This window comes from Carlito syrichta, unplaced genomic scaffold, assembly GCF_000164805.1.
Source record: "Carlito syrichta isolate Samal-C Ts95f unplaced genomic scaffold, Tarsius_syrichta-2.0.1 Scaffold311075, whole genome shotgun sequence".
In the NCBI taxonomy this organism is placed as follows: domain Eukaryota; kingdom Metazoa; phylum Chordata; class Mammalia; order Primates; family Tarsiidae; genus Carlito; species Carlito syrichta.
Genome location: NW_007255171.1, coordinates 148,714 through 174,144, shown reverse-complemented (window position 1 = coordinate 174,144; position 25,431 = coordinate 148,714). Strand labels below are relative to the sequence as shown.

Sequence of the window (25,431 nt, the reverse complement as noted above, 5' to 3'; positions counted from 1 at the left end):
GATTAGAAAAGTGACTGTGTATGTTCTAGCCATGGAGAATACTATGGTCTTTTCACTTCTACTAATGCATGAAAATGCTATTCCTCATTAGCTCCCTCTTTATTGCAACTGAAGTTTATTAGTTCATTTGTTTATTTTTTTTAGTGAGTTAAAAATCATTGAGATAACTGAAGATGCTTGATATAAGAGATAATTTTAGCCCCTAGGTCTACCCAGATTACGGTGTTTTTGTTGTTATTGATTGTTCTCTCATTGAATGTTGGCAAATCCACTTCCAGATCAGAGTGAGCTTTTGTGTGTCCTTAGGAGTCAATGTGCATTGGGATGTTCAGTGTTTTAGGACTTCTCCCTATGCTAGGATAAAATGTTCAAATCTCCTATGGAAACTCTACCAAATACAACTCTAATATGGAGAATATTATAATAAAAGTCGCATTTTTAAAAAATGTAACTAAGTCAAGGAAGGAGATATCTAGAGGGAAAAAAAGGCTTTAAAATCAATTTATTAAATTATATAACACCCAATATTGACATCAAAGTGAGCTGAGCATTCTTCAGAAAGAACTAGTATAAAAGCTACCTTCCAGTCAAAATACCCACTGCCCTTAGGCCCCAGAAAACAAGATTCCCCTGTAGAACCTAGGGAATTGATGGTAACAGCTAAAATCTTATTCATTTTATATGCTTAAGAAAATCTATATTTACTCTCAGAGGAGTTGATGTGATATGGCAAAGAATGCCATTAAATTTCTGAGAATTTTCTCAGCAAAGAGAGCAACATAAATTTAGACAAGGAGAATATTGTACACCTAATTTTTTTTAAAAATTGCATAGTAGTATGCTATATACAGTAGTGATTTCCTGAAACGTGCGTTAAATAAATAGGTTTTGATTATTCTTATCATTTCTTCACACCGAAGTAAAGTAAATTTGGGGGAAGATGTGTATATAGGTAGATTATAACTCTTTTTCAAACCAGTGGTCATTTTCCAAGTAGATTTTAACTTTCAGGTTTGCAGGAGACTATGTGAGTAAAGGATTATAGGCAGGTGGTGTGGAGAGATCATTTGCAAAAGCAATCAAATAAAAACTCTTGTAAGATCTACTAAATGTCCATTAGGGTATATAGCTATATAATCAAATCTTAGTCACAAGGAATATGCTCTGCATGCGTGGACAATTAACTTCATCATTTAAATTTGGAGTGTCTCAGAATTGCCAAAATAACAACCATATGGAGAAACTGGTTTGTTGTTAATTTGTTAGTTTTTTCATTGCATAGTTTTTCAATAAAGAAGCATTTTCTCTCTGAGATTACTATAGGATGAGTTATTAAAAGTTATGAATGTAAATATTATCTTGTCTTAGTTTTCTGATAGTCTATGAGTTCTTATGTTACTTGAACTAAAAAACTTTCCAATGGACACCAAGAAGAGTCTATCAAATATTAAATTTTCTCTGCTAGAAATAGTGTAATAGCTCAAGTTTCTAGTGTATATTTGTGTATTTGCTTTGATGACTTCTAAAAACCCCCTTCAAATAATAAGTAATATATTTTATTTGAAAACTATAAAGTTTAAAGCAACTTATATAATGACCCTGATATATAAATACATACTCTGTAGAATATACAATTATATCAAGAAGAAATTTAAGATGGCTTACTTCTTCGTCTTGTTTGAAAAAAAAAACCTGACATTATTAAAAGAAAATTTATGAAGACTTTTATATAGTTATTGAGTAACTTGTTTTAAAAAAGTCTTTGATTTTTATATTCTGTATTATAGCTCAGCTTATAACTTGTAATTAAGACATATTTGTGTATCCAATAATATATTTTTAAAAGGCTATGAAAATTTAAAAATCATTTTTAATCTTCTCAGGACCAAACTAAATCAAATAGTTAGACTTTATAGTTTGCTGCTCAATGAAAGATAAATTTGAAATTTCTCCTGCTAGAATAGTACCTGAGGTGATGTATAATAGGCTCTTGGGATATCCCAGAAGGGGGCCAATATTACAACATTGACTTTAGGATTAGGCAGAGAGAGGAAACAGCTGTGCCCATAGATGTTAATGATAATCAAGAGGAGAGACAATGAGAAGTTCCATTTCCACACGTTGAATGCTTTATCCTTGGATTTTTCTTATTATTCATTGCGGGTAAGGAAGCGATTGAGCCACTGCCGATGGCCTTGGACTCTGCCAGGCTTGCAGAATTGACTTTCTTGTGACAATAACGCTGTGTCCTCTGCTTGATGTCTTTTCACATTTCACTTTTGAAAGGGAATTTAGGGCAAGCGTTGTTTTTTTCTTTTCTTTTTTCTTTTTCCTTTTAACCTCAAGATTTCATTTCAGTAACACACAAGATGAAGAACATCCTTTGTGTCCTAGTGTTTTGAACAGCAAATAAAATGAAAAGATGCCCTGATGAAGAGAAAAAAAATGTGTTTGAATGAATGATAAAGTAGATCACTGTACTGAGTGTGTATGAAGAAGCCTCTGTTTTGAGCCATTCAAAGGTCTTTGCCTGCATAAAGGATCGTTATCTTTGTGACAACTGATATGCTACCCTCTGTTGCAGTGCTTTTTCGAACAATTATTTGTCAGAGGATCTTGATTCACAACTCAATCTGTTCCTTTCCACAACAGCTAATGACAAGAAACCTCAGTGGGTGAGAGAAAGTGTGCTAGAAAAGAACTGGGGAGTGTGGAAAGTGACTAATTCTATATGCTTCTCTTTTGGGGATTCTTAGCAGATAACTTCCTATGCCATATATGGGGTATGATCTGCAATTTATCTTCTGTGGTACTCTTAGGAGACAGTTTTTCCTCTGTGAAACGTCAGTTGCTAGATCATGTGTTCACTGTATCCCAAAGAGCATTTTAAAAATGGGCTAATTATAGTGGACAAAAATCATGAGCAATCTATTCATAAAAGGCTTACAAAATCCAATAAAAATGTTAGACAGCTTAGTAATAAGGTAAATGTAAATAAAACCTATTAAAATAGCTAAATTAAGAAAACCATATTTTAGTATTGGTGAATATACAGGAAAACAGGATCTTCTATACATTGCTGAAGAAAATTGGAAACTGATATGCCTTCTTTGAAAGGCAATTTGATATTATATAGCAAAGACCTCAGAAGTGTTCATGTACCTTGAGTTGTTTAGGTTCTAAAAGTGTATCAAAAAGAAATCAGTATAAATAGGCACCAGACTGTCCATTGAAATTTTGAATAAAAGTAACTGGAATCTGCTGAGTGTGGAGGCTCACACCTGTAATCTGAGTACTTTGGGAAGCCAAGATGAGAGGATTACTTCACCCAGGAGTTTAAGACCAACCTAGGCAACATAGCGAGAATTTGTCTTCACTAAAAGTTGAAAATGAGATAAAACAAAACAAAACAAAAAACAAAACTTAGCTGGGCATGCTAGCACATGCCTGTAGTCTCAGCTACTTGGAAGGCTGAGGCTGAAGGATGGCCTGGGCCCAGGAGGTAAGGGCTGTGGTGAGCTATGATCATGCCACAGCATTCCAACCTGGGCAATGGAGTGAGAGCCCAATTAAAAAAAATTAAATAAAATAACAGAAATATATGATATTTGGTGGTAACTTAAACAAACTGTAGTCATTTATAGATATCAACCAAAAATAATATTCTTGAAACTATTTAACGAAATGGGAAAATATGATTTTCTGTAAACATAAGGTACAGCATTTGTGTCTGATATTTAGCAACAAATTTCTACATTCAGAATGTGAAAGGAAAATAAAGAGTAATTAGGCTGGAAGTGATATTATTTTCTTCAGTTAATATCCACTGTGGCATGTAATCTGAAACATGAACAATTAGTTTATATTAAGGTGCAATTGGAGCAATTTGCATAGATAATTATTTGACATAAAATTGTAAACATCAGCATATGATAAAGGCCTTTTCACATCGCTGATGTTACACTGATACTTCAAGTGATCATGGAATTGTATGCTATATAGTAACAGCATGTATGTGTGCATGCTCTGAGGAGCACCTCTAGCCTGAAGGTCTACATGTATTGCTCACTCTGACCGCTACTGTTCAAACCATGCCAACATATAGGTAAGCGAGGAGAGAAAATGTTCTTTTTCATGATTGGTTTGCGAAGATTAATTATTGGTTTCATTAGATTCCTTTAAAATATTTAGAATTGTGCTTTACGTAAAAACTATCAACATGAACATTTTCTTGAATTTAAAGGCATGTAGTTGATCAGTGTAAAAACAAAATGGTCCCCCAATTATTATTTTAAAAGAAATGAATTTATCTTTTAATTGTGAAGTAAAAGAAATATTTGGAAGATTCTAGGTGTAAACATTTATGTTTGCATTTTTCACAAAAATGTAAAAGTTGTTAGACTGTATTAATGAATAATTTTTCTAGCAGTAAACAATAATTTTTCAAATGCTGAACAATTTAACCTCCTTTTAAAAATAATGTTGAGTATTTTAATGTGGTTCATTTTTACTATGTAAATTGAAATCAGAAATCTATCATTTATTTTCAAGCTTGGAAAGTTTTAAATTATGGTTCATAAAATTGATGTTTTTATGTAATTTTTTTCTCCAATATTTTAAATAAGAAATTTCTTAAATTAGTGCTAGTCTTGTTTTTGCAGTTTATCGTTTGTAATTTACATTAGCATATCAATTTAAACATTGTCGAGTTAATTTTATTGTTTTTTCTAGAACTTTGTCTAATTCGCTTTATTTGCATATATTCTGGTGAGCTGGGAGATAGATAAAAAGGGATAGAGGGAAACACTTTAAAGATACACACTTTTTTCCTTGCTATAATTGTGTCAATATCATTATGTTATTGGATAATTATAGGATTGGAGGCCAGTGACTATTCTTCATCTATTTCTCTGAGAAAGAACCTACTCAGCAAGAAAAGGGTTTGCTATCTGCTGTGTAGCATGCAAATGTGTGTGATTTGTTTGAGTATAACTTTTTAAACATTTTTTATTTTCTGTGTTTGTGTTTGCTGTGTGGTACTGTCTTCTTTTGATGCATCACCGTGGTGAGCACAGTTTTGCAAAATTCTTTGTTCTATTCAACACTGGGCAGCATTTTGCTTCAGAGGCAAACATTATCTAACTGCAGTATTGGTTTCATATTGCAGAAAAGTGAAAAGGACTTTGTATGGATTTTTAAACATTAACATTTTACATTTTATACTTTAATGTCACCTGAGGCATAGAAAAAGAATCTATGCTTCCCTTCAAGTGTTTGATACATCACTCCCTGTTTTTGCCTACTTTGAAGACTAAAAGAGTATTTTGTGGATAAAATTATATTAATTTATTGGTATTAATGTAGGATAATAATTCAGGACTAGGTTATTTATAGTCACTTGATTTCTTTCCCAGGATCAGTTTTTTAAAACTTTTTGTTTTTTAACAACTTTTCATTTTGTCAAATTCTTACTTTCTTAGCATCTCAATTGGCTTTTTACTTTGGAACTCAGAAGACCCTTTCCAAATCTACCCATTTGCCTTATGGCAGGGCAGATATAAGAGAGAAAAATATTGAATCTGTTTGCCAGATCGAAATGTCTTCCTTCAATGATGAGGACTTAACGGAGTCGGGGTTACATTACAAAAGTGGATTGCTTTCTAACTTCTTAAAAATCAAATTTTCACTATATAAATATTTGAAAGGGTAGTTAAGCACATATTAACTCTCCCAACAACTGAGAGTGATAAATATATAAATGAGAAGCTGAGACTTTGAGAATTAAATCACTTGCCCAGTGTTAAATAACTTCTAGATGGCCAGCTAAAATTTGAATTCAGCTCCATTCATCTCCAAAGACCATATCTCTGTTACAAAAAATAATTCCTTGTTTGGGTTAATTTTTGTTGTTATTAGGATTATCTCAAGTAAAAGAAAAAATAGAATATAAATATAAACCATTTTATAAAAGACTCTTCAATTGCTTCAACAGCCTTCAATTGCTGTTCTCAATGATAATGACTTAATCTGTTACTTTAACGTGAGCACTGGTGCTGGAGAAAGAAAGAGCATTCCTTCTTCCAAGATATTTTTCAAATTAGGGGCAAAGGCAATTATAACCACATTCTAATCTATAGAACTTTGTTACTGATAAGCTTATGAACAGACACCCCTTATGTATATGACTTATATGGATGCCATATTCTATTTTAAATTATTCTAATTAGTGATTCTGAAAAATTTGGGTACTCACGCACTAAGCATTAAAAAGCTTGTGAGGCCGGGCATGGTGACTCAAGCCTGTAATCCCAGCACTTTGGGAGGCCTAGGTGAGGGGATTGCCTGAGCCCACGGGTTCGAGAACAGCCTGGAAACTTGATGAGACCTCATCTCTAAAATAAATTTAAAAATTAGCTGGGCATGATAGTGCACCCCTGTAATTCTGGCTACTTGGAAGGCTGAGGTGGAAGGATCGCCAGAGTCCAGTAGGTCGATGCTGGGGTGGCCGTTGAGCGTGCCACTGCACTCCAGCCTGGGCAGCGGAGTGAGACTCCAACTCAAAACAAACAAACAAACAAATGAATGAATAAATAAATAAGCTTGTGAGATTCTTCCTTATTCAATTTCACCTTCTATTTAGCCTCAGATCAGTTTTATAGCCTCTAAATTGCTTTCTCTAATTGCTGCCTACATTTAAATTGACAGGTTTCTGTGTGGGTCTTATTGGAGTGTCATGACATAGGGAGTAACCTGTGATCATCTGTTCACTTTCTTGGGAAGCAAATATATTTTACCATATCTTATAGGTCCTGGCAAGAGAGAACCGCCCATTGCATCTATTAAGGACCAATCCAAAGTACAAATTATTTTCCCTCCATTCATTATCATCACCCCTGTCATTCTTCATATTTATAGAGCATGTTTCATATGTCAAAGCACATTTAAATGTTTTAACAAAATAGAAATAGAAATTATAACTAGCATTTAATGTTGTTATTATAGCATTGATTAGTATAGCCTCTACCGAATTTTATTTTAGTTATTTATTTGAAACATGTGGGTTACAATTTAAGGTTAGGTATACAAATGTTCATTATGCAGGTACCCTTGTTGATGACGTGTGTCCCTCCCTCTCCTGGTAGTTTCCCTCAACTGCCAATCCCACCCCTTTCAAAAAACATGTTTATTTTGAGTTGGAGTGTCATTCCATCACCCAGGCTGGAGTGCAGTGGCACACACGCTCACGGCCACCGCAGTGTTGACCTTCTCAGTAGCTGGAACTACAGGTGTGTGCTACCACACCCCGCTAATTTTTGATTTATTGTAGAGACAAGGGCTCACCAAGTTGCCCGGGCTGGCCTTGAACCTAGGGCTCTGAAAGTGCTGGGATGATAGGCTGAACCACTGAGCTGGGCCACTCCTATCAAATTTTGATATACATACTTATCACCTGGAAAGCTTGTTTAAACGCAGTTTCTGATGAGTAGGTCTGGTTGAGGCTCAAAGTTTGCATTTTAAATAAGCTCCTGGGCAATGCCAATACTGATGGTCTGCAGACCACAGTTTAGTAGCAAGGGAGTCAGTCACATTTATTGCTTATTATATACCAGTTGCTCTTAACCACATAACTACATTATAAGGAAGAACAAGTCATGACACATGTTTCAGAGTTGAGGCAATTAGGCAGCCTTGAACACAACCAGCTCTTCTGACTTCTAGTTTATTTTATCTTCTACCAAACCATGCTCCTTGATTTATTAGAATTCATTCTCTACACTGAGAAAATAGGCAAACATTCGTGATATTTTTACAACCATTCAGCCAAAAATATAATTTTTTCAAATTTTCTTCCTAACTGAAAATCTGGAAAAAAAAAAAATTTCTTCACAATTACCACAAGTATTGTAGTCTCCCATTGTATAGAAACCAAATGAACAACACAATTTTTTAGGCTTTCATTTCTTTACCCATCTGTTAAAACTTAATATATTTAGTGATAGTATGCATTCATGGTTGAATGCACTTTATCCGTGCAGATTCTGTGACATTGAAATTCAACCCTCTTGCTGTAGCGGAAGGCCTCATTTTCTATTCCTGGAGCTAACAGAGTTCCATTTGACATTTGATGCCCATGAGATTTTTATAGAATCTAGGTTATGAGATGGAGTCTCTTGCCACACATTTTTGAATGGAAGTCTGCATTACTTTTCCCAGAGGTGTTCTGCATTATGCTTCTCTTTGAAATCATTTTGATTATTTAAAAAGAAATCTCCAATGATAAAAAAAATATTTTATAGAATAATCACTGACTAGAGAGCTTTTTAATTTGTTTCAGAGACAATTTGTTTTAAGGAAAGAAAGCAATAGAAATCCTCTCTTCTACCCCAACTCAAAGCAAAAGGCTATATTAATGTTACAGTGATAAAGTGGGAAAAATGTCTTCTATGATAAGTTTTAGTGTGTGTGGAAGTTCTTTTGGAAAAGACAAATGAGTAACTGGGTTTAAAATGAGCACATATGACAATGTAAGGGCTTTAGTTCAAACACTATATAATAAAAGTTGTCTTTATAATCTTCTTGAAAAAATATGCATTTGGTTATTTGATCTTCTAAAATATACAATCCATAAGCAACTTAATTACTAAAAATTAACTCCACTAAATTAACTTATTCTTAGTGACAGAGAAAAATTAATGACAAGATGTTTGGTGTTTGACAAATGACATAGTTCCTAATGTAATTGTACCTTAAACTTTATACTTAGCACAAACTCATAGTAGCTGAAAGATACCTGCTTTATATCTGTCTACATATGCTGGCAAAATTTACTTATTTAACCTAAAATTTGATTAAAGTTAGACTTAACTATCTCTGATATAAATGGTAAAATATTCAAATACACTCAGTATAATAGAACTACTCTAAATCTTATCTCCCAATGGTAACGGTTTTTGCATTCCAGAGTTTTTTCACCCTTTAGTAAAGTAGCTGACACATTATAGATGCACAAGAAATGCTTATAGGAGAAAAAAAGATGAGTTAATGTTAATTGACTAAACCAAATAAAGAGCATCTTTAAGGAAATAATAACAAAAATAAAAATTATAAAACCAGCACTGGGCAAGTGTATCATGTAAGCCAAGTACTGTGTTAAGCATAACAATAAATATTATTTTGTTAATCATCACAAATGTATTCTGTGGTTGTCACCACTGTTTTCCCTCTGAAAATAAGGTTTTATAGAATACTCTCCTAAATCAACACAAGTAGTACTCACACTCACACCTAAATCTGTGTAACTTGAATAACATAACCACTATACTTTTTCCTACTTGCTTTAGTTTAGAACTTGCTTTGATGCAAAAATCAAACTCACCTCTTTGGTATACTGGAGATACTACTTGAAGACATTTCAATCTGATTTTACAGCAATAAGGCAAGAGTGCTTGTTTTTGCAATCAAATAAACATTTGCATAATTGAAAGTTTTGCCTTTTCTAAAGAGGCTAGGTGAAATTTTAGTCTTTTTTCAGTTTGCTCATCATGACAACCACTATCGCCATCACATAGTTGTCATCATCTTCTATATTACGAAGTATAGCAGTTACTAAGAAATTTTCCTGTCCTAAGTATTGTGCTAAGTTTTGCACCTCTACAAAGTTATTGTACTCATTGCTTATTGGTCATCAAACATTTAATTATTTTGGCCATTCAGGGCCAAGCCTGGTATGCTTAATATTGGAAAAGCTATTAACATGTTTTTAAAGCTATTAAGTGTTTTAAAGCAGTCGTATTGCTTAAATAAAAAGGCAATATTTTAAAGAAAACATAAAAGCAAAACACTATTTTTTCTTTTAACATTCTCCTAAGAAATGATGCTGGGAAAGAGCTTTATTTGTCTTAAATTTTATGAGCTGATTCTTTTAAAAAGATGAAATGGAGAATCATCCAGTTACTTTTTGGTTTGTCTTTCAGATTTTCTAATGAGTCCATGGTCAATTCAACATTGAGTTTTGCCATGCAAAAGCTGCTTCATGTTGACAAAGAAGAAAGAAAAATGCACAATAGTGATGCATCCTACATATTGAGTTATCTTCTTTTACATTACCCACATTATTGATTTTCAGAAAATTTGACTTTGCTTGAATATACCTATTTACATACAGATGCTTATATAGTCCTCAGAATATGTACAATAAGTTGATTTAAGAACGATTACAATTGTCATGTATTTTTATAGTGAGTTAACTGCCCATGGACGCAGTTTGGTCAGTTCACTGATAGTTTTCATACATTTATACTGGTTTCTATAATAAGACACATGACAATGTATCCAAAGCCCTCAGGACTTTAGCACTGACTTCAGACAGCATTTTCTTAAGATGCGGGTATTAGCATGGCCTTAAAAGTCTTCACTTCCTCAGTTTTTATGTTGTTCTTTCTCCTACTAAAAACTCCTTAGTAATTTTGTACTATGGACATAGTTAAAAAAAAAAGTTTGAATCAGAAGAAATTGATGATCTAGATAAGAACATTGTTTTTTTCATTTTTTACTTCTGTTTTGTGATATTTGTTATTTGTTTTTGTTTAAAATTGATGGCTATATGATGTTACAGTCCCTATGTTACGTTGCACTAAAATTGATTTAATGCATCAAACCTTGTGTAGTTGATATTCTAGCCACAGTCAACTAGAGGTACATTTGAAGCTAGAGGTAGTAAATGTCTTTATTTTAAGCCCCTTTAACTAGAAGTAATTCAGGGCTTTCCTAACCAGGGCTTTGTGACAATTCGCTAGTGGTCAGTTGGATCTAAAATTTATATTATAAAGAATAGAATATTCTATAATTCAGATTTTCAATAGTCTATTATGGAAATTAGAATTTACTAATAGAATTTGAACTCTGGTGTGATTAGAATTTATTTCAAAAACTTTAAAAGTGATGTTTTTGTAACCAAAAAATGATAAATTTGTATGTATGCTTAAAGCCAAATGAAATAATATACTTTTACATCCATGTAAAAGCTTTTTTTTTTTCTATTTATCACACACTCTCAACAAATTCCATTATGGTGTTAGTAGATCAATTACTGTCACTACCATAATCTGTGGGGAAAAGGAGGTAAAATAATTAAGCTAGTATAATAATAGCGGAAAAGTGAATATTTAGAGAATTTTATGTTTAAGAATTAAAGCAATATTGCTATTTTCCTTAAAGCTTATCCATACATAGTCATTAAGTGAACATTATCTTTTATTAAAATATTAATTGTGTCTGTGTAAAAACACAATGCAAATTTCTTCCGATATCTCTTATCTTTATTCCATACTGAATATAAGAACATTTAAAGAATCCCTAATCTTGGTTACAGAAGAGAGCCATCTGCTCTTCTGCATGCTCTTCTTATAGGCAAGTATAATACTTCTTAAAAGCAAGTATTATTTGTCAACATTACTGAATGTGTCCAAGGCTATCAGTAAAGCTGGTGCATTAGAGTAATCAGATTATATGAGAATAGAAATATCAGTTCAGAGAATCGGTTTCTAATTCGTTTGTTTCACAGGCAAAGCTGGCTAATGATACATTGGTACACATTTACAAAATCTAGTCAGTTGAATGTGTTTCTTATAAAGTATTATTTACTCAGATTTAATTAGGAAGGCACATTAGTTTCAGGGACTCACCTGATACTCACCTTTGTTTGGAGGGCAACAGAGGACATAATGTTTAATTTTTATCTTTATCATTGCATTATTTCTGGTAAAATCTATTGGTAAAGGTAGACTCAGGATACGAAAAAGACCAGTCCTTGCTCCATGGTCTTGGGTGTGCTATTTCTAAATATAAATTATTTATGCATCTCATAATTTCAGCTACATTTTTATTCAGTATTAACTAATATTAACTAATTGAAGAAAATATTTTCAGGGTGATGTTTACTCAGGGTGAGAGTAACTGAGACTAACAGTTTTTGGGAGGGAGGTTGGGCAGTTTTTGAGAACCACTTTAAGGCTTTAGTAGAGCTAGTTGTCTGGTGGAATAGAATGGGTTCTGTGACTTTGTGAAGACCAGCTCACCTCCTGGGAGCATGAGGGATGGGGGTCATCAGCAAACCTGTGCACAGTTGGGCTGCTCTACAATCCCTTCTGCTGTAAAGGTGTTCACATCTGTCTTGTCTTTCAGTCCTCCACAAACAACCCAGAGAAGTGTGTCTCTGTTTGCTAGAGCTTGGCCGAATTGCAGCCAGGTAGGTCAAACTACTGCTACTATGTGAAGACATAGAGCATCTCAGCATTCAGGCAATGGAGAAGCTGGCTTGCCTTTCATTATTGATGTTTAACCCGGATGTTGAGAAGCTATTCATGTATATGTGATTATCTGAACATCTTGAGAACGGTTGTTCAAACTGAAAGCATGTCACCAACGCTCTTTACATTTGGCACTTGTTGTCAAGGCCACTATGTCTAAGCATTTGCTAATATCCTTTAATCAAATACATCTCCTCTCCAAACCTTTCTTGGTGGTGGAAGAGGATCTTGCTCATGAAGTTTTCTGTGACAGTTAACTCTTTCCTTAGTGGACATTCTAGTCCCATTTGTTCTCTCTTTTCCTCCTCCTTCACCTTCTCGCTTCCTGTTTACTGTTTAATCATTTTCAGCCTCCCTCTCTAATCATTTTTCTCATTTCTCCCAGTTAATACCTCATCCCTCAGCTCTTTTAGTTTTCACTTCTGAGTAGGAAGATTGTTTTATTTTTTTCAATTATTCTCTGTTTTTATTAGAGAAAAGCAGAATATTATTCTTATGTAGAGATACCCTTGGAGCCTTTTTTCCCCCGTAGGGAAAGGAAAAACAAGAAATTATTGCAGAAATTATAGCTAGATAAGTACAGGAAGAAACTTTATGACTAAGCTAACTTGCTTTGGATTCATGTTTTTACGTTTATTATGTTGTAAACCATCAGGCAGGGGTTCTGATAGTTTTATGAAGTCCCCCTAATGAAAAATTAACATATAAAGGCTTGAAGAGGTCTTGATGCAAATTAAAAATTCAGCATTAATTAGGAGATGTTTTCCAATCCATATCTGGGTATATTTATAGGGTTGAGATCAGATGAACAAGGAAGATAAAGTGAGGGTTATCAGTAGATAATTTATTAACAGAATCAAGAAAAAGAAAATGCAAGATGAGCACATCAGCACATTTTGGCTAGAAATCTTGTTTCCAATGAACAGACCTTTTTTTTAATCCAGTAGAAAATTAACCTGTAATCAGAAGCTGTTACCTCAAGTTTTTAAAATCATCATAGTCAATATAATCTTAATGAATTATGTATCAGGCATGAATTTTATGTTACCATAGTGATTGGAATGAAGAAGATTGCTTTAATGTTTTTAAATTCAAACTAAATATCACTCGGTCTGACTCAACATGGAGTGAAAAAATCAAGTTGAGACATAGCATTCCTGAGGATTATGGAAAGGCTTCTGGGGGAACACCCTCTAGTCTTGGTCCTCTCCGGTGTCTGCCACTCAGTTCAAGCTTTTGGTACTTGCTTGTAGTGCCTGGCTCCTTATTTGGCCCCTTTCCTCTTTAGTGCTATCACATCCTTGAGTTTCAGTGAGGAAGCAAGACAAAGGTGTACCTGTTGCTTCTAGGACCTTGACATGTCCACGCCCCCACCAGTCTTGGGGCTTCTGACCTGTATTTGGCCCTGAGTCAAATGAATATCAAGGATTTAGCAGCTATCCCTTAAAAAATGGAAAGTTAAAAATACAGGAAGTAGGAAAACAGACCAAGTAAAATCTCGGTAACTAACCTGCTGCTTGGAAATGCTCAAGTAAATCTCGTTTTCTGGATTTTGTCCTATGTCTTGTAATTACACTTTTTTATTATATGAAACATGGAAAGTCTAACGTTCCTGCTTAATGATAAACTGTAGCTGTTTTGTTTAATTGTTTAATTATATCATTCAAATATGTTAAAATGCCAGATTTCATTTTGTGGCTTAATCAATATAAATATATGCATCAGATAAGCATCTTGCTTCAGAAAGTTTGATATTGAAGTAAACAGAGAGATTTGCACTTTCTCTAGAATTAGCTAGAGGAAAAAAAATAGCATTTGTTTCCCATTAAATTGATAGCACTTGCCTGTTTTCTGGATTTTGTTTTATGTTTTGTAATCATCTTTTTTATTACATGAACATTCTGATTAGGAATCCTGCTGAAATAAACACTTTACCTATGCCCAAGTCACCATATTTGACAATGACAAAATGCCTTTAAGAATCACTTTTCCTATAACTCTGAATCCAACATAAATTGTCTCTTGTCATAGGATACAAAGCAAATTAAAATATTGGTTAGTGAAAGGAAATCAAAATGGTCTTGTCATTTTCAAGGTGAGGCATCATATGAAGAGTTCCCCACTCACAATTTTTAAAATTTTGGGTTGCTGCGTTTCTGAACATGCTTTATGTCCATGCAGCCTGATAAAGGCAGCAATTATTCACACTGAAAAAGGCAAACTATTTATTTTATAGAAGTTACATAAGGATTAAGATAACCATTACAATACAATATTTAATTTGTAAATTTGTTTTTTTATCTCCTTCATCCACTTGGATATTATAAAGTATTACATACTTTGAACGAAATAAAAAAGTGCTAATAGATGGTCATGGTATTACTTTTATTGTTGGGTGCAGTGAGATATTAAACAGCTGAATACCAGTTAGATAGACTGAACATTTAAGTATGAATATCTGTTTCAGTGTCTTTCTGTATACATTTAAAGATTTTTTTACTTTGATGCAAGTTCAATTTGCTTTACAAATAGCAACTCAATAAAACCAGATCTTACTATATTACCCCTGTTTTGAAGCCAATTAGTTGAAACAAAAATGGAGAATTCATTTCCCCAGCCTAATTTTACTCCTACATTTTGCTTTAGCTACATTAAATCTATATCGAAATGGTTAAATTTGTGCATCCCCCCATTAAGAATTACAAATTAATGAGTTAAAACAGCTTTACCTAATACTAAAAGTGATTTTGGAAGCGTTCTTAATAACAACATTTACACATTTACAAAAATAAAACATAGCAGATGAGTTAACAAAGTCCTCAATGTAATCTTGTGAATCTTGTGTCTTTTTTTTTTTTCATGAGTTGGAGTCTCACTCTGTTGCCCAGGCTGGAGTGCAGTGGCATGCTCATAGCCACCATAGCCTCGACCTATTGGGCTCAGGTGATCCTCACGCTTCAACATTCCAAGTAGCTGGAACTACAGGCATGTGCTACCATGCCCAGCTAATTTTTTAAAATTATTATTTATTGTAGATATCAGGTATCACCATGTTGCCCAGGCTGGTTTCAAACCTGTGGGCTCAGGCAATCCTCTCGCCTCTACCTTGCAAAGTGCTGGGATTACAGGTGTGAGCCACTGTGCCTGGCCAATTTTGTGTTTTTCATCATTGATAGATAAATGATGCTTTCTTATATTTTATTCTAAACATTTACTTTTCCAAATTATGCAACTGCAATTTTAGAAGCATAAACATCACTTCAGAAATGATTCCCAGCAAGATTCTGATTCTCTTTCATGTTTTTCTCTCTGGGGACACTTAGTGAAACGCCTTCGAGTGCTGTGGGCTTCTCTGAGTTCTGGGATGGGAGAATGAGGCCACTTATTTCTCTTCTCATGGGTAAAGCTTCCTTTTATTTTCAACTAAATAGAGCTATCATCACTGGAGAGTGAAGTCCCTCTGCTAATATTTCAGAAGAATGCCAGTTTTTGAATGTAAAATATGTGTTTGTCTTGTGAAAGGTAAAACACAGAAAAAGCAAGTCAATAAAATCTCAATGATAGTTTTAATGACAGTGCTTTATATTCATTGCTGAAAACAAAGTTACTATGAATTTAAAATTTTTATACACTGTAGAATTAAGAATATTTTTATGATAAAAGTAAAAAACATCCTTTGATATTTTGGTTTGGGGCCATAATCCATAATCTATATCATAATGGAATTTTTTGTAATTTTTTTTTTCTGAGTACTTCCTTGATGTGGAAGAAAATTTATGATCATTCAAAAGAAATATACTTTCTGAACATTTCCTTTAATCTCTTATTTTATTTCATGGTCTTATAAAAGGAAATGTTAGTTAACAATTAAAAATCTTATATAAAGATTATTAATTAATCATTAATTAATTCTTATATAAAGATTATTAGTTATTGACTATACCTAACCCAGAATTGTACCCCACATCCATAAAAAAAGATTATTAATTGGCTCATTCTATTTATTTAAAGCACTTGAGATGACTGCTAAGGATATCATGTACTTTTACATGGCTGAAATTTATTTCCAAATCTTAATCTATCTTTAAAATTCTTTAAAACAGAAGACAAATGGGACAAAAATTATCTTACAAATATCTATAAGTTCCTATATGCTTTAAAAACAAAGAGTTTCTCTCATTTGGTTCAAAAATTTGCTTCTCTAAGCTTAGTAAAATAGGCTCCAGATGTCTTTTGTTTGACAACCATCATCTACTAAATAGTTTGAGAACATTTTCTAATTCAGGGCTTAGTTTAGGGACTCAGTTATTTCATCTAGATTAATCCCAAAAGTTGTATCAAAGTGCCAGAAAAATAAGAAATCCACTCCTACAATTTCATCATAAAGTCATTAACCATAAGACCTTTTCCCTAGCACTTTGCTTTCTTTGTTCAATGGGACAATAATAAATATATTTTCCTTTGAGTATTCAACCTACTTTTATATCACTGGGAAATGTCTGAGGATTTTATTTTAGTGGATCTGACCTTTTTGGCCTCTTTAGTTTGACCTTTAATCATTTTAAAACAACAGCTACTTCTAAAACTCTAAAATCTTGAAGTTGGAAAGGAGTATAAAACAGTATACATTTGTGAAAACCTTAGACAAAGCAGAAATGTGAAGTGGTATAGTGTTAATCATGGAAACCAGAATGAAGCAGCCTTGTGGAGAACAGAAAAAAGACCAAGTTGATGCCTGGTTGGCTTGCAGGTGCAGGCCCCCAGCCCACGGGGAATTCTATGATTTACAGTCTGTTGACATCTCCAGACAGACAGGAAGTCAATGAATTGTATTTAAGTGTGCATTGCAGGACTGGCGGACTGTGCTTTAGGCAGTTTGAAGTATTCAAAAGCCAATGTAAGCAGAGATTTGGGACTTAGCGTTGATTTTCTATGTTCAGTGGCATAGCTAATTTTTAACATTTCCAGATAAAGAAAAATCTCTGGAGCAAGGTTTTCTATGTGTGATTGTTAGCAATTTTATTCAAACCTAACCTGCTTTGTACTAGACATAGCATATTTATTATTATTTTATTTTGTAAAGCAAAATATGCAACTTGTTACTGAAACGTGGAATGACTCCACCTACACTTACAAATGAAATCATTTTTTCCAGTCACCTAATTTATACTGTCAAATATGATATTTTCACTTATGACTTACTTTTAATTGACTGTGACTTCTAGTCTTACTACTAAGTTTATTTTATTCTCTTAAGAACATTAAATATAACCAAATGTCATACCTTCATGGAACTAAGACTCCAAAGACGTCTAGAGAGATTAAAAAGAGTTGCTTGCCAAAGTTTACGTGGAGAGTTAGTAGCAAAGCTGAATTTGTAACTTGATGTGCTAGACTCCAGTACTGAGATATTTCTGATATTCCATAATTCTGGCCATGTTTTTAAAAAATGTTGAACTAGATGAGGAGGAACAACCCATCTACGCTATTTTTGTCAAAAAAATTTTTAAAAATTAAAAAATTAACAAAAAATAAAAGATTGTCGATAGCAAATTGTAAAGAATATTACGATAGTAGTAATACTACTTTGTATATTGATAATACCTTAATTTTGAGATTAACACGATCTCATTTGGTGGTATAACATATGAAAGAAACCAAAAATGTTGGCCACAGAAGCCCAGTTTCCTGATTGCACACACCAATTAATTTATCAATAGCAACCTCAGAGTTTGTGCCATGTGTCAGACACTGTACTGGGTATGTAAAGTATACTATTTTAATTCCCTCTAACAGTATTCAAACATAGAATTTCCATTTTACGTTGAAATAAGACTCAGAAAAAAAATGTATGTCAGGATATTCAGCGGGACTGGACACTGTGAGGACCCAGTACTTTAGTTTTAGTTTTAGATAGGGTTAATGTTTTCTAGAAGAGCATTTTTTTTGGTCAAGCATTTTTGTACATTTAATGTTGACATGTGTTATTAAAATGATATATGCATTTAGGGACCCAAAACCATGAAACTGAATTCATGTTTAGAAGCTGGTATTATTGTTATATGAGAATAACATGTTTTTTGACATTCATTTATATGGTAACTATTAGGTACCTATTGTGTGCCAAGATCTATGTGAGATATGTTGTAGATCAGACAGACAGTAGTCTCTAGCATTACAGAATTTACAGTCTAGCATATGTTCCCACCAGTGTCCCATTAACTGGTAAATATTATAAAAGTGTAGAAATATGTTAAGTGGTGCCTAAGCCTTTTAGCTAATTATTTCTATGTAACTGAAAATTACTCTGTAGACTAGAAGCTAGTATCAAAGTAGTAATTGTTTAGTTGAATTGTGCCCCACCTTAAACTCTTTTGTTTAATGTAAGTTTTCTAGCTCACAAAAGGTACCTGACACGTAGCACCCCTATTTACTACCTGAATTCTCAAAAAAAAAAAAAGAAAAGAAAAGAAAAGAAAAAGAAAAAGAAAATAAGAGTGACAGATGAGCCTGTAATCCCAGCACTTTGGGAAGCGGACGCAAGAGGATTACCTGATCTCAGGGTTCAATACCAGCCTGAGCAACATGGCGAGACCTTGTCTCTACAATAAATAAAAAAATCAGTCAGGCATCGTGTCATATGCCTGCAGTTCCAGCTACTTGGAAGGCTGAGGTGGAAGGATCACCTGAGTCCAGCAGGTCCAGGTTAAGGTGGCCATGAGAGTGCCACTGCACTCCAGCCTAGGTGACAGATGAGACTCTGACTCAAGAAAAAAATAAAAAAGAATGGCAGATGAAATATCAAATATTACCTTTATAGCTAAAATTGTCCAAGTTGACAGACATGCTTAATGTCTTTAATGGAACTCCAGAATTAGGCAAATTAATCTACCTAGTCACAAGTTAAAATGAATCAGGGTTGATCCCTCTGAAGAGTTTCCCAGTAAGCAGCTTCCTCCCTAGAAAAAGAGGGTAAACTGAATAAGCCATGCACAGTTTATTCTTAGATTTGCTGATGTGACAAATCTCTTTATATCATTAGGGAGAAATGAGTAATGAAGCAGAGAAGCAAGGAATTAGGTGACTTGAGAACTCACTACAAGAACAAAACATCAAGAGTAGGGAAGATTCTTTCTCTTAGAAATGAATACTGAATAATGATATCAGTTAAAATAGCAAGTCATTTGAACGGGACAGTAATTTAAAGTTTTACATGTAATCATGTTGTAATATACTACTGAATCAAAGGTATTAAACATATTGTCAACATATTCTTTGTCTATAGATTATTTACTTTATAGATTATCCATAACCTATTTTTAAATCTCCAAGTATCTTTTTTATTTCTTTTCAACACACAATCCTATCTGATTAAAATGTCAGGCCTTGAAATAAAAAAAAACCAAAAAACTTGCATGTAAGTAAGTTCTTATCCTGCTTCTCACTAGTTATATCGCAGCTAGTTATATATCTTCTCTGGAGTTTTATTCTCATCTGTAAAAATGAAAGAGTACAACTTTACAATTCCTCAAATCCCTCATAACCCTCAAATTCTAGAATTATTTTTGCCCCCCTCAGGTGCAGTTGATATGTATCTAGGAAACAAAACCTAATCTTACATTTAGCTTAAGAAAAATATGAGTATTGAAGATAGCTGAGAGTCACTGCATCTCTCTCTCTCTTTAAACTTCTATGGCATTTATAATTTACAGCACACAATTTTTTACACATTATTATCTGAATTATTTCTTTGTTTCCTCTGCTTATTTTCTTTCCCAATAACAAAAAATTTGCTTTCATTACCTTGTTCCTAAGACCATCATTTATGATACTGCATATCATTGTTCTGGACCAATAGGAGTTATAATTAAAAGTGAATTTCTTCTCTGTTAGATCATTTAAAGATGTTTATTTCCAGGTACTTTTGTTTTCAAACTTAACTCTGATCCTCTGATTTTGTTTCTATTTTTAACAAGCTTATGTTCAAAATAGGAGTTTAATTATAGCACTAATAAATTTAATGCTGGTAAATAGGAAAACTGATGAAATTTTACATGATTGTACATGTTATTAACTAACATATAATGCTGAGTATTTGTATTCCTTTTAGTATATTATGTGTGTCCATGTATGTGCATAGGTAAATACCTAGCAGGTATATGTGTTTTTCTCCGGCTTAGAAGGATGCTAATTTAAGACTAACATTTCTTTGTTGTTGTTGATGTTGTAGAGATGAGGTCTTGCCAAGTTGCCCAGGCTGGTCTCAAACTCATGGGCTCAGACAATCCTCTCACCTCAGCCTCCCAAAGTGCTGGGATAATAGGTGTGAGCCACCACACCTGACTAAGACTATCATTTCAATGCCAGAAATACTGAATTATTATTTTTTAGGTTAGCAATTTACTACTATGTTTTTTCATAATCAAATGTAACATATGGTAATTTTGTCATTCTTAATTATGTATATATGATGATCTGGTATCTTTTAAAAGGTATGGTGTGGAGCCTCCTGGTTTGATAAAACTGGAAAAAGAGATTGAACAAGAAGAAACACTTTCTGCCCCTTCTCCTTCACCTTCTCCTTCATCCAAGTCTTCTGGGAAAAAGAGTACAGGAAACTTACTGGATGATGCAGTAAGTAAAGCCGGTCAGACTTTTTTTCCAGCAGTCCGTCTCTTTTGAACTACAAAGACATTTTGTGCAATCTCCTATCAGGTGAACCTCTACCTATTTCAATTTCCTTGACATTTATTTTCAGTCTCTAAGAGCAAGGTTGGACTTCTACGATTCATTTTGAAACCAAAAAGTGAGCCAGTCTTTTAAAATAAAATGTTTCTTAATTCTGCTGAACAGTATCTAGCATTTTAAAATAAGCTAACTTGCTGAAAATTGTTTAAGAAACACTAAAGCCTCAGTGTTGTTGGTCCAATATTTCTCCTTTTACAGATGAGAAGCATGAGGTAAAATATTTTGAGGATTTTTTTGTTTTGTTTTTCTGGAGCTATTTTTCATGGCTCTTTTATTTTTTTTTTTAAACCCTTTGTTTATAAAATAAATATAAAAACCTGACTTAGTAATTCAGCATACAATAAAAGAATCTATGCTTGATTCCTTGGAGTAGTTTTCTAAAAACTTTGGATGTATTTCATTTTAGATTCAGGGATCCATGTGCAGGTTTGTTATCTGGCACACATTGCATGATGGGTTGGGCTCTTATTGAACCTGTTACCAAAATTGTGAACATGGTACCTCATAGTTTTATTTATTTTATTTAATTATATTTATTTATTTGTTTTAACTTTTGTGTCCCTCCCTTCCTCTCTCTTTTAGGAATTCCCCATGTCTGTTATTCCCATCTTTTTTATCAGTGTGTACCCAGTGCTTAGCTCTCGCTTATAAGTGAGAATATGAGGTATTTGCCTTTCTGTTTCTGTGTTCATTGGCCTAGAATAATGGTACCCAGCTGCATCCATGTTGCAGCAAAGGCAATGATTGATTTTGTTCCTTTTTATGGCTATATAATATTCCATAATGTGTATGTACCACATTAAAAAAAAATCCAATCCACAGTTAATGTCACCTTGAGTTGGTTCCATGTTTTTCCCATTGTGACTATGCTGCAAGCTCAGATGTTTTTGGTAAAATGATGTATATTGCATTGCATATACCCCCAGTAGAGGAATTTCTGGGTCAGATGGTAAATCTATTTTTTCCCCCCTTTTTGAAATCTTCAAAATGTTTTCCACAGGGGTTGAACTAGCTTACATTTCCATTAATAGTGTATGGGCATTCCATTTGCTCCACAATCTTGCCAACACTTGTTGCTTTTTGGTTTATTAATGATAACCATTCTGACTGGTGTTAGATTGTATCTCATTGTAATTTTTATTTGCATTTCTCTGAGAAATATTCAAGTTGATAGACTATAGACTGCTGGCCAGATGAAAAAGAGAGAGAGGGAGAGAGGGAGAAAGGGCTGGGAAAGGGGGAGAGAGAAAGAGAGTGTGCGCATGCTCACAATTCCAAATAAATGAAATAACCATTCCCACAGATATACAACAGATTCTCAAAGATCAGTATCAGCATCTGTATATGTATAAACTACAAAATCTAGAGGAGATAGATAAATTCCCAGAAACACACATCTTCCCAAGATTGAAACAGGAAGAAACTGTAACCTTGACTAAACAAATAAGTCACTAAATTGAGTCAGCCATATAAAACCTATCAATCAAAAAAAGTTTTAGTCCAGTTGAATTCACAGCCAGATTCTTTCAGACATACAAGGAAGAGCTAGTACCAATTCTACTGAAGCTATTTCAAAAACATTGAGGAGATGCAACTCCTCACTAACTCATTTTATGAAACCAATATCACCCTGATTCCCAAATCTGGTGAAGACACAACAAAGAAAGAAAACTACAGGCTGACATCCCTGATAAACATAGATACAAAAATCCTCAACAAAATATTAGCTAGCCACATTTAATAGGATGCCACAAAGATCATTCACATGATCAGGTGGGCTTTATTCTTGGAATGCAAGGTTGGTTCAACATATGCAACTCAATAAAAGTGATAGACTACATAAACAGAATTAAGAACAAGAACCACATGGTCATTTCAGTGGAGGCAGAAAAAACATTTGATAAAATCCATCATCCCTTTATGATAAAAACCCTTAGCTACCTCGGCATTAAAGCAATATATCTCAAAATAATAAGTACCATCACCACAAACCCACAATTGACATCATACTGAATGAGCAAAATTAGGAAGCATTGTTCTTAAGAACTGGAACAAGTCAAGGATGTCCATTCTCACCACTCCTATTTAACATGATACTAGAAGTTCTAGCCAGAACAATCAAGTAGAAAATGAGGAAATAAAATTATCTCTCTTTACATACAATATTATTCTATATCTAGAAAACACTAAAGATGTCACCAAAAGATTCCTAGACCAGAAAAGTGACTTTAGTAACATCTCAGGATACAAACTCAATGTTCAAAAATTAGTAGCAATTCTACACCACTAATATTCAACCTGAGAACAGAATCAAGAACACAGTCCTATTTACAATACACACACACACACACACACACACACACACACACACACACACACCTGGGAATACATCTTACTAAGAAGTTGAAAGATATATATAAACACTGCTGAAAAAAAAATCAAAAAAATGGAAAAACATCCAATGCTAATGGATTGGGAGACTTGATATTGTTAAAATGGCCATACTATGCGAAGTAATGTACATACTCAATGCAATTCATATCAAACTATCAGCATAATTTATTATTGAAAAAGCAATTCTTAAATTTTTATGGAAGAAAAAAAGAGCCTGAGTAGCTAAAGCAATACAAAAAATCATAGGCATCACATTACTGGACTTCAAATTTTACTACAAGGATATAGTAACCAAAAATTCAGTACTGGTACAGAAATAGTCACATAGACCAATGGAACAGACTAGAAAAGCCAGAAATCAAACTGCTGACTTACAACCAACTCATCTTTGACCATGTTGACAAAAATAAACATTGGGAAAATGACACCCTATTCAATAAATTTTCTGAATACATTGGCTAACGATACACAGAAGAATGAAGCTAGACCCATACTTCCCCTCCATATGCAAAATTAACGCAAGATGGATTAAAAACTTAAATGCAAAACCTCAAACTTTAAAACTCCTGGAAGAAATTCCAGGAAATACTCTTCTGAACATTGGCCTAGGTAGTGCACTTATGTCCAAGTCCTCAAAAAAGAAATGCAGCAAAACCAGAAATGAACAAGTGGGATCTAATCAAACTAAGAACTTCTGCATGAAGTTCTGCATGAAAAGAACTTCTGCATGAAAAGAAACTATCAATGGAGCAAACAGACAATCTACAGAATAGGAGAAAATATTTGCGAACTATGTATCCCACAAAGGGCTGATAACCAGAGTTAAAGAAACTTAAAAGCATCCAAGAGAAAAAAAAAATTACTCTATTAAAAAGTGAGCAGAGGAATGTTAAAGAAGGGAAATTAAACATGTGATAGAGAAAATAACAATCCTTTAGGAACTGCCTGTTGGCCGGGTTCGGTAGCTCAGCCTGTAATCCCAGTGCTTTGGGAGGCCGAGGTGAGTGGATTACCTGAGCCTTCAGGGTTCAAGACCCGCCTGGGCAACTTGGCGAGACCTCATCTCTACAATAAATAAAAAATTAGCCGGGCATGGTAGCGTGAGCCTGTAGTTCCAGTTACTTGGAAGGTGAGGCAGAAGGATCACCGGAGTCCAGCAGGTCAAGGCTGCAGTGGCCGGGAGCAGCCACTGCACTCCAGTCTGGGTGACAGAGTGAGACTCCAACTCAAAAAACAAAACAAAAACAAAAACAAAAAAAACCCTGCCTGTTATAATTCAAGGTCTAACATTGTTTTTCAAGTGCTCTCATACCTGAAAGGCAGGTTTCTTATTGTGAAAATGGAAACATAGAAGTGGAGTAACCTGCTGAGGGGAGGAGAGAAACTGAGTTTCCAACACAGTTTGTCTAACTCTCCAAGGAACCTCTACCAAGCAGGGTCCTTGAATCACAATTTTTTGGCAGTTAGAAAATATTTTAATGATGCCCTCAGAATCACAGAAAACAGTATCTAGATATCACAGAAACTGATTGAACAGAGTGAATTAAAACTCTGAGATATCAGTTGTCTGTTAAGTAGTTCTTGGTTTTGATAAGTAGTGTGCTTGAGTATGTATATGCATATGCCTCCTTACACATTTATTTTAAGTGAAAATGTAAAAAAAATATAATAAAGGGGAGAAATTTTGGATGATTGGCATGTTGTTTATGTGATGTTTGCGTTCATGGAGTTGGAGCTGCTTATGAATTTAGTAGAAAATGATAATGCCAGAGGTATTAGAATGACATACGTTTCATATACATGGAGAAAGTCCTTAGAAGCTAGCACCAACCCTGATGCCAGCTGTAAAAATAGGCAGGACTGAAATGAACTGTTGACCAGTGGCTAGGGGTTTCTTTCTCTAGGGTCTGAGCTGAAAAGAGTTGGGAACATGGCTGATTGACACTATGGGATGCAGAAAAACAGATTTCTACATTTTAAA

General features: G+C 33.9%; 1 protein-coding gene across 3 annotated transcripts in view; it reads left to right on the top strand.

Annotated features, from left to right (window-relative positions):
• Positions 1–25,431, top strand: part of GAS2 (growth arrest specific 2) — a 141,138-nt gene that overhangs the window by 53,834 nt on the left and 61,873 nt on the right. For all 3 annotated transcript variants that reach the window (XM_008068498.1, XM_021717788.1, XM_008068497.1), the window contains exons 5-6: positions 12,184–12,247; positions 20,801–20,942. In XM_008068498.1, the coding sequence (XP_008066689.1) occupies positions 12,184–12,247; positions 20,801–20,942 (206 nt within the window). The remainder of the gene's footprint in view (positions 1–12,183; positions 12,248–20,800; positions 20,943–25,431) is intronic.